The sequence below is a fragment of the Drosophila arizonae genome, chromosome X (genome assembly GCF_054131065.1).
Source record: "Drosophila arizonae isolate 15081-1271.41 chromosome X, UAZ_ARI_1.0, whole genome shotgun sequence".
NCBI classification, from domain to species: domain Eukaryota; kingdom Metazoa; phylum Arthropoda; class Insecta; order Diptera; family Drosophilidae; genus Drosophila; species Drosophila arizonae.
In genome coordinates this window covers 24,320,326-24,331,189 of record NC_142927.1, presented here as the reverse complement: position 1 = coordinate 24,331,189, position 10,864 = coordinate 24,320,326, and the positions used below count along the sequence as shown (strand labels likewise).

The following is a 10,864-nucleotide window of genomic DNA, read 5'->3' as shown; positions in this document are numbered from 1 at the left end:
TGCACATTATACATATGTCAATACATTTATTTCATTCTGTTTTGTTTATGTTAGACCGAGAGAAAGAGTACAGCTTTCGCGGTGAGCAAAGTAATCAGATTCGGGGCAGTCGCCATGCCTAGTATATCACCGAAATCATCGTTCAAGGTAACTAAATGTTGCTTGCCAACGATCACCTGCGCCCCGTTGCGATTGCGCAATCCATCGGCGGAATCGTTACGCGGCTTATAGATGAACACATGGCGGCGGGTCTCCGCAATTACTGCATATTCTAGGTCCGGACAGCAGTCAATGAATTTACGCTGCTGCTTGGAGGCCAGCACATAGCCAAAGGCATGTAAATTGCCTTCGTGACGGACCTTCCAATCTGACGGATTGACTGGCTGGTAGGACTGCAGCCATAGGGAGGCGTCCACGCCTTCGCGTGTGGCGAACGCCGGAGGAAAGCCAGCACGCAGCGAGGTGGTGAAGAGCGGCGGTATATTCCCCAAGGAAACTTTGTGTGTAATTGCTGATTCGTGCAGTTTATAGCGAACTGAAAAGAAAGTCGTAGAGAATAACTGTGATTAGGCAAGGAATAATGTGTTGCATATGCTTATGCTTGCCCATTTGAATCTCTGGTTCGTCTGTGGCCATGGCAAGGTCGCATTCCTCAATAGGCTCCTCCAAATTTGGTATGGGCAGAGGTTCTGGCTCGGCTTCTGAAGATTCTGCCTCTTCCTCGATTTCCCCGACATCCCCGATTTCCTCGTCAAAGAGCGGCTGCTCCGCCTCCTCATCCTCGCACTGCATTAGTTGCGGCCATAAAAAGTCTTCCTCTTTGATCATCTTTAGCGTCAGTCCGTTTTCATCCAACTGAATGATGGTGAGGTCACCATGGACTCTCGCATAGAGTGTGCCCTCCAGCAGCGTCTGCTCGTACAATTTGAAAGCGATGTGACTGTAGGAGTATTTTAAATCGTAATTGCAGAGGTTAGTGCCTGTTGGCACATCGAATTTCACGACGATATCGCGTTCTGTCTGGGACCACTTGTATTGGGGGCAACTATATTTGTTCAGCTCCTGTAGAGTCTCCACACGAGCTTCTTCTGCAGTTTTCAGTTGACCATCGGTACAGACTATGATGGATTCAGAGTGCGGTTCAAAAGCACAATAATAGACAGAGCCTACGGTCTGTAGCTGCTCGCGCTTCACATAAAACCAGATGTCCTCCTTCTCCAAATTTTGCAGCATCCAGTATGACCAAGTCAGCAGCATCAAATGCCGGTCCATCGACCTGGAGCGCGTCACATGCCCGGCAACCATAGAGACTTGCTTGCGCCCGTGCACAATGTCCAGCCTGGCATCGTATAGCACAAATCCACGGGTTTCTGAGAAAGGTATTATATTCGACTTGGTCACAAGACGCCATTCTGTGTGTCGTCTGCGATCGCCCGTCTCGAGCAGGAAATAGCTTTGCCTGCCGTCGCACAGCACACAATACTTCTCAGAGATGAAACGCATACTATAATTATAGTCTCCAGGTTGATAAGAACCATCTCCGTTATCCTCGAACTGCATTTTGTAAACAATGCGCGGCTTGCGTGCATCGCTGCGTATCTCGTCAAACGAGCACTGGACCACCTCATGGTTTGTATTTACGAAATAGGTATTACGTCGGGCCCAGGGATCGGCGGTAAGCAAATTGTGCTTGGCAAACAGTTCGGTGTGCAGCAGCGAATAGTGATTCTTGTACAGCTCGTATTTCAAAGCATTGTAGTGACGGAAGCTTTGGCGCAACATCGGTACCGAATCAAAGGAGAGCTTGTAGCCATCGAAATTGGGACACAACAGATTGCGATCGACCTTAAGGTCCACCACGGTCACCATTGCGAATTAATAAATTTTCTGCGTCGAGATAATTTCTGAGAAAACCAAAACTGGATTGAATTTTAAGTTTCAATTTCACAGCAAAGTGTTGTAAAATTGTAAAGACAATATTGTCGTTATGATATGACAATATTCTCTGTTTATGATGTTATGTTATGTTATGTTAACATGCTGTTCGAGTAACTCATTTGTGCCAGCATGACACTTACTACGCTGTTGTATATGTAAGTTACATACATAATGTAACGTAAGTCGAGATTATTTAAACTTGATATATCGTGTACATTTTTAAGAAAGTTTTTTACCTAAAGAGTGTGCTTTAATATTATCATGTGGTTGTACATTTTGGTAAGCCAAAAGAGTGGGTTTTGATATTATGATATTATTGGTAATTGTCATAAACAAACAAATTAACTATACATTTATATAACTATAAGTTACTTTCGATTGAAACTCTCAATTATTTTACGATTAATTCGTATATAATATTCATCGGAATTATCAGGTAAGTGAAACACATTTGAAATAAGTCTGGAGTCATCCCAGCATAACCACTGACTAGCCAAGGCATACGTGTTCTTTGCAACTCTGCTCACCCAGTGCTGCATAACGAGAACACAAAAAAAAGTGTTGACACGTTGACAGAACATTTGGTTCGTGTCTTACGAAGAATTAATTTCAATTATTTTATTATTGGTATATTTAGTTAACCACCGAGGCGCAAGTCAGGCGAAAAAAAACAGCTGCAATAACGTTCTAAACAGGTAAGTAGAGTAGCGCATGCCGCACAATTAACTAGAATTATAATAATTCAATTTTTCTAATGCCTCTCTGTGTGTGTGTGTCTGTGTTTGTGTGGACGTGTTTTGCAGTTTAAATTAGGCAAAAAAGCCGAAACCGAAGATTGCCGCGAACGCCCGGAAAACTTACGCCTTAAGTCAGCTGCTGTGGGCAGCAAATTTTTCATTTAGTTATTAACCAGCTGCATACCAAATAGAGGAAGATAGATAGTAAGGATGCGAAACGAGCAGCTGAACAGCCAAAGGAACGACACCAACATCAGCAAGAGCAGAAATAACACAAAGCTAACTACAATGCTGTGGCTGTCGCTGGTAGCGCTGATGGCTCTGCTGCAGGGCAGCGGAGCAGTGGAATTCACGTTCGATTTGGCGGACAATGCCGAGGATTGCTTCTACGAGGAGATCAAACGCAATACGAGCGCTTATTTCGAATTTCAGGTATCGGCTGGCGGCCAGCAGGATGTGGATGTGACACTGAAGGATCCACAGAATAAGATTATCTATTCGCTGGAGCGTGCGACCTTCGATAGCCATCAGTTTACGGCCGAGACAACTGGTGTTTATACGGCCTGTTTTAGCAATAAATTCTCTGCGTTCTCGCACAAAATCGTCTACGTGGACTTTCAGGTAGGTGACGAGCCGTCCCTGCCTGGCGTTGACGAGCACGCCACGGTGCTAACCCAAATGGAGACGTCGGCTCAGGCAATACACAAAGCACTTAACGACATACTCGACGCCCAGACGCACCATCGCCTAAGAGAGGCCCAAGGACGTAAACGCGCCGAGGACATCAATCAGCGTGTCATGGTCTGGGCTTCATTGGAAACGGCGAGCGTCATCCTGATCGGCCTCGTCCAAATCCTGGTGTTGCGCAACTTCTTCACAGATCGCAAGCCAAGCCAGGCGCGCTATGGACGCCTCTAAGGGTAACAATGGAAGCAGCTGGAGCAGCGAAACTATCTCTACCATAGTAATACACAAACAGACACACACACACACCACACGCACACACCACACACACACACACCACACTTACATTTATACATAAATATAAATATATTAATTTTTTTTTTAATCGTAATTTTATTACAATTGTTTTCACGCCAAAAAAACAAAAAAAAAAAAAACCTCTCACATGTATTCCAAAAGCCTGGCGGCACCAGCCAATTCCACGCTCCATACCCATTAAAAACAAAGAGAATGTTTTTCTTAAAAACAAAAGCAACAACAAAACTCTTAATTGAAAATTGCAAATTAGTAGAATTTTTGTTTGCAAAAATTGTTTTGTGTTTTGGAGGCTTGTGCTATGCCTGCGGAGAATGGCGCCATAAAAGGTTGCTATTAACGCTCGCCATAAATTATGTACGCTTGTTATGGAACAGGCAGGATGCCCCACGCTCTTGTTGTTGTTGTTCCCCGTTCGCCTTGCAGGAAGCAGCTAGAGATTACCTAATAGGCGGAAGCTAAAAGATTCACTGTGAGAGACAGGGATGGCATACATATGAAGCTGTTGTTGTTGCCGTGGCATTTTGCACCGAAATCATCAAATTTCGATCAAAATTATTATTACAGTTCGTACAAACTGCCACAGGGCCAGATGGCGAATGGTATTCACATACATACACACATAAATAAAGAAAATAAAAATATGAAACAATACGATAGTATAACAACTGTATCAACAAGAGCGCCAGAGCAAGCACACACTCACTCACTCACTCACACACACACACATACACTGAAGAGTGCACTGCTGGCTTAGCTGGGCTCAGCTGAGCGACGGCGAATTCGTTGCGGCAATTTCGTCTTCGGGCTCATAGTGCAAAGCGAAAGGGCATGCACGACTGACAGTTGAACTGCATGGGTTATTATATTTAAAGCTGTTAATTTTTCAGTTTCAATTTAATATAATAAATACATATATTAGTTTATACATTTAGGCCATCTTTCACAGCTAAGCTATTCGTCCTCAAGTCAACAATGTGTACAGGGTATTTATAAACAAATACGATAGAAAACACGTTTTGTTTCAACTACGATGACAGTGTTCATTTAAATGAGCCACAATTTGTGCTGCAACAGCAATTTGAGCGACGCGGCCTGACCTGCTGCTCCACTACACTACAGAGCAGCAGCAGCAGCTGCCGCTCACTTGCCACACACACACACACACACATATATATGCATGTATACGGGCATGCTACATAGGTCGAGGTTGTCGCGATTTTGGATGCTGCTTCCTCGTTGGCAGCTTTTCAAATGCACTGAAATAAGAGAGACGGACGAATGGGCGAGTGGGCGGGAGCTCTAGCTGGCGCATACCCTGGAATTATGAAATAAGTGGGCTTTATAATCCAGTAGAGTTCTTAAGAGAATTGACTTAGCATCCATGTCTATCGAGCATATCGATGCGAATGTTTTATAATCTCATGAGATCGATAAAGATATGATGAGCTCAAGCTCAATTTCTAATCAATCTACATATATAAGAAATGCGATCTATCAATGTTTATTTTTACAGTGTTTACGATTTCTTATGTTCAAGTTGTGGTGGATATATGATTTTCGACCAATCCTTGGAAAAAGTTTAGAGTAATGTAATTTTAAATTTAAGGCTTGGCATTAAAAATTATGGAAATTATATGATTTCGATTTCGACACGATACACTCCTCAATATGCAAGCATCATCAGAGGAGGTTAATAGTAATAACATTATTGAATTATGAGTTTCTGGCTTTAAGAGACTAGAATATATAGATAGACTATGTATGTAAATAAACTATGTATTGTCTGTGTTCGTTAGCCAATTAAAATTAAATTTTAAATACAGTAGAAACCTGATAGTTCGAAATGGCAAGGGGATCTGTTTTCTTTCACTTTACACTGAAATTTAAATTGTCGAGTATTATTGAGAACGAATTTCTTCATTTATTCGATTTAGCGGGGTACGAATTATCGAGCTTCGACTGTATTTAGCATCTTAAGTTATAGTATTTCACTTCTACCATATATATGATCTGAAATTTGTTACGTTAATTGAAGGGGAAAGATCGTATCATGTGTGAACATGACTTTTAAAGACGAAATGTATACGTATATATACATATATTCCAAATTTGCAGCTTTCTAGCTTCAATAGTAGCAAAATAGACGAACGGACGGACGGACAAGATGAACATATAATATTTATAAATTAGAATGCTCCTAATCAATTTACTATTTTTAGTTCAAAAACGAATATAATTGAATTGGACCATGGGCACCACCTTTACCATAGTGATACAAAATAGGTTTAAATATATGTATAGTCTTTCCATTTGAACTTAGGATCTATAGAGAAGCCCGTTGCCTTAACTAAAACATCTTTATGTCATGTGTTCAAACAAAGTGTCGGCTATGATATTTATGATATTGCCCATATATCTTTTGCGTTTGTAACTCCGTCGCTATGACTATGGCTCTGGCTCTTACTCCCAGCAATTTTGACAAACTATCTACTATATATATCAGCATGAGAAACGCGCTGCCATTGACTGTTGCCAGGTGAGAGACGGCGCTGGGGCAATCGACTTAACTGCTGTTTTTCTTTATGCTTTTCAATCTCTTTTTGTGTATGTATATTATATATATATATATGTATATGTATATGAATGTATGTATACGTATAGCTTTGCATCTGCTTGAGCTTCGCTTTCAGTTCAATGAGTTGCAACTGGCATTAGGACTTGTGGGATGACTCTCGTCGCTGTGCGCTGCACTTCATTTGGCTTTGGCTGCAATTTGAGGTTTTCCGACGCTTTTCAGTTTTGCCATTTCTATTTGCCGCCCTCTGGCCCCGCACCCTCCCCCGCCCCGCTGCACGCTGTCGCACGTGTGTTGTGTAAGTGGCGACTGATTGCATTTTATGATTGCATTTTACTTCGCTGACAATTTCCATTTTGCAATTCGCTTCGTGCGTAAGCAGCGGCAGCGTGGGGAAGGGCGGCGGGGGAGCTGGTTAGATGGCTAGTGAGGGGGTACGTGCATCCCAATAGCTTAACTTGGCTCTATCGTTATTTCATTTGCATTGTGATGAGAGACATTTAGGCATTCAAAAGGCCTGCAGCTCGTTAGCTTTTCAGTTAGTTAATTACCCTAGACTTCTTATAAAGCGCCCAGACCCCAGTGCATATCTTATCAGCAGTAATGGTGTGCCTTATCATAATTGCGGCACTTGTCTCAGGTGCTCGACTGAATTACACTTCACACTCCTTGCACTTCAGAGTAAAGTTAATTGCAAATGTTTAGTTGGAAATTTAACAAACAAAATACTAAAAAAAAAAAAAAAAAAAAAAAATAATAATAATAATATACTAATAAATATTATTATTATTATTATTATTATTATTATTATTATTATTATTTTTTTTTTTTTTTTTTTAAATACAATATAAAAATTTGTATAATTTTTAAATTGAATATTTGTTAATTTAAAGATAAAAAATTTAATCTAAATATAATTAAATTGATTTGTTTATTTAATTTAAATTGTTTAATTAATTAAAATATAATTGGCCTAACTAAACTCATGGGCTATGCTTATAGGTGTTTTTTAGCTTTTATACAATATATATGTATACTACATGAAGCTATGTCCTTTTAGTAGCTGTAAAAATAAATCGTGTAAAGCCCATATTATACTAGATACAGCTCTCTTTTGCAGTGATTTGCAGTTTCCACTTAATACCAACAATACCAATAATAACAGGCTAAGGCGGAACGGATCACAACATTAGATCAGAATGGAATCCAGTGAACTGGAAACATTACCGAATAAGCATATAAAAATAAATAATTAAATGGGTCTAGACTAAATGGGTCTAGACTAAAATATATGCAGGGATGGATTAACCCTCAATGTGACCCTAGGGAACCATTTCAATTTGGGGTCCTCTGTTTTCACGTCCGTTCCCTTTTTTTCTTTTATTATTCGGGGGCTCCCCCAGGCAATCATCTACTTGTTAATTAGTTGTTAATAACTATTCTGGCTCATAAGCCCACTCCCTGGCTTATTACTCCACTCAGTTGAAACTTGGAGCTAAGTCTAAGGCAATTGAAATAAAAATATCTATTGAACGAACTCAAGCTCATTGCATATATTATTAAATACTAGCTGGCCCGGCAAACGTTGCATTGCCCTCTATATTATTTCTAGGCAAAAAATTGTTGAAAGTTATGTTGTTCAGGTTGGGATACACTCTGATTAATTTATTAATCGGATTTTCATTCAAGCACCTTGTGGTAAACGACATTCTTCGTTTTTTGGTCGGGTGCAAGAACAAATAATGCGGATGGTTTGCCAACACGTGAGCATGCCACGTACAATTGACCATGAGAAAAACACACATTTTCTAGATTGAGGCCACGAATTAAGCCCCTTCTTTGCTGAGTACTAACGCGGCGCCTTTCTCGGGCGATTTCTCGCTCTTCGTCAGATAATTGACTCGCGATATTCCGTTGCCTAATTGCATTATGGGTCCGCCGGGAAAGATTAGAACTTCTAGGACGCGACATTTTTATTAATAGTAATACTGCCCTCGCACAAAACCATATACAACAATCGAGAAATATAAATATAAATAATTTACACAAATTTATGTTTGAGACAAACAAATACCTGAACTTTCGAGATATTTCGCTTGTGTACGCACGCGCACAATTATTATTTATAAAGTTTAAAAGTCCAAAAATATAAAAGCCAAAAATACACTTTTTAATAATTAACTTTTTTTTTTTTTTTTTTTGAATTTCGAATTTTGAATTTTTTATTTATTTTTTGAACAGTCAGGTTTTAATCTTTTAATTTTTGCAGATTTTTGATTTGAAATATTTTTCTTTTTGATTTGGAAAATTTTTTTTTTTTTTTTTTTGAATAGTCTTTTTTTTTTTTTTTTTTTTGTTGAATAGTCAGGTCTGCTCGAGGCTGTGCCGTAGACTGACTGACTACATTTGTTTATTTACTTCTATACAGGACCGAAACTGTCACTGTTGTCAAGGCTACTGAGTATAAATGGAAATTTGAATCTTTAGGGAAAAAACTGCGTTTTTCAAGTATTTGTCAAATTTTTTCAGTATTTTAAAGATCTACTGAGCTACTCGTGGCGGAGCCAAATCCAACAAATCAAAAACCATGAAAATTGATTGGTCCAGCACATATCAAGTTATAAGTGTTGGAGCACTTTTACACAACTGTCTTTTATATATATAGATTATATTATATATGTATATTAAATAAAAACAACTAAAAAGATAAATTAATGACTTTTAAATTTAATTTCCTTTATATAGCTTTGTCAACTTCTGTATGGAACAAAATGGAGAAGGTTGTGCTCTACTTTGAAAAAGTACAGCATAGCACCGAAGAAGATAAGATCAAAGAGAGCAAGCGAAGGTATGAGAATAGAATATTATGGAGAAAGCAAGTGGGAAGATAAGAGAAGAAAACCTAGGAAAAAGTCACGATAAAAGAAAATCATTCAAAAACAAATACAAGGAAAACAGAAATAAATTTATTAAGAAAAGAGTTTGTAAAAGAATATCAGAGAATTTAAGGCAAGCAATAAATGAATTAAAAAGAAGTGGGCTTAAGCAAAGAGGAGAATGAAGAAAAGCTAAAAAGCTAGAAGGGAATGTTGAGAAGAGAACTAGGAGAAGGAGAAGTGCAAGGAGAATATTAAAGGGAAAGGGATAGAGTGGTTGAGACAGGGAGTGAGAGAGAGAGAGAGAGAGAGAGAGAGAGAGAGAGAGAGAGAGAGAGAGAGAGTAAGAAAGAGACAGAGAGAGTTAGACAGAGAGAGAATGAAAGAGAAAGAAAGAGAGACTAAGACAGAGAGAGAGAAAGAGAGAGAGACAGAGAGAAAGAGAGATTTGGACAGAGAGAGAGAGAGAGAGAATGAAGCAGAAAGAAAGAGAGAGAGAGAGTAAGACAGAGAGAGATAGAGACATGTTATTTTTGATCGACCTCCTCTATAATTGCAGCAATGAGATCAAAACTTGTAGGGGGAATATGAAAGTGAAATTATAATAATAATTTGCTCAGTGGTTTTCCACATCATGTATGCACATGAATCACAATCTGATATACAATTCTTATAAATTATATCTTTCTATTGAAATAATTACCTTATAAATGTCGTGAATGCATAATTAATTTGTATGTAATGTTTCATTTATGTAATTCATTTTGATTACATATGCAATGTGGCTTTTCGCCAACAAACTCAGCTGGATCGGGCAGCTGCTGTGCATCGATTCAAGTCAATGGCGGGTTGATGGGCTTGCGGTTGGCTAGAAAGCGTTTAGACCAAGGTTCGCTGGCAACATGGCCCTCAGGGCAGCTGCTGGGGGCGAGCGACTAGTTGCACTTTGGCATTAATGCCAATGCAAGGCGATTCGCATTGCGATCCACGCGGCGTATGCGCAATCGCCTAACGGCGTGTGGCATACGCAGCATATGCTAAGCAGCGGCCAACGCCCAATAATGGATATTGATGACAGGCAGATGTAAGTGGTGTAATGACTACGGCAACAACAACAACAACAACAACAACAATAAAAACTACCCAAAAAAGGTGCAACAAGTTGTAAGCCAAAAGACAGCAGCAGCCGTTGCTTACGTAATGAGAAAGGTGCAGAGTTAATGCTGCGGCAGCGGCGACGGCGACGGCGGCTGCGACTGCGACTGCGGCTGAGGTTGCGGATGCAACGCAAACAAGTCGCTGGCAGATGCTGCTGCTGCTGCTGCTGCTGTTGCTGCTGCAGATGCGGCAGCAACTGTTTGTTGTCTGTTATGAAGAGAGCATGGGGGCGCAGGAGGCGGAGGGCGGCGGGTGGGGGCTGCTGGCGCGGCGTCTGGCTGGATTTTATGCCAGAGTCTGAGTGTGACTCTGACTGAGTCTCACTTTCGCCTAATGGCAATGATGCGGCAGCATTTGGCCCATATTGCCAGAGACACACTCACACACACACACAGACACACACATACAAATCATGACAACGGCGGGAAAAAATCGCAACACACAAACCCTTGCAGCCGCACCACCGACGTCGCCCCGCGGCCCGCATGGCGAATGCAGCAGCGAATGGTTTTTGGAAAAACGTTTTTCCGGTTAATGTGCCGCCAGTTGCCTGCCATTTGGTTAGTCGCTATAAAAGT

The 10,864-nt window shown here is 40.3% G+C and overlaps 2 protein-coding genes across 2 annotated transcripts; one reads left to right on the top strand and one right to left on the bottom strand.

Annotated features, from left to right (window-relative positions):
* Window positions 1–6: 6 nt before the first annotated feature.
* On the bottom strand, window positions 7–2,051 carry LOC108619001 (nudC domain-containing protein 1). Its single transcript, XM_018015279.2, has 2 exons — window positions 606–2,051; window positions 7–535 (listed from the first exon to the last, which is right to left on the bottom strand). Exons 1-2 carry the CDS (start codon window positions 1,867–1,869, stop codon window positions 51–53), a joined length of 1,749 nt encoding a protein of 582 aa, XP_017870768.1. The 5' UTR covers window positions 1,870–2,051; the 3' UTR covers window positions 7–50.
* A 420-nt stretch (window positions 2,052–2,471) lies between these two features.
* On the top strand, window positions 2,472–3,750 carry p24-1 (transmembrane emp24 domain-containing protein). The gene is made up of 2 exons (XM_089475556.1): window positions 2,472–2,633; window positions 2,742–3,750. Exon 2 carries the CDS (start codon window positions 2,886–2,888, stop codon window positions 3,591–3,593), a length of 708 nt encoding a protein of 235 aa, XP_089331682.1. The 5' UTR covers window positions 2,472–2,633; window positions 2,742–2,885; the 3' UTR covers window positions 3,594–3,750.
* Window positions 3,751–10,864: the final 7,114 nt, after the last annotated feature.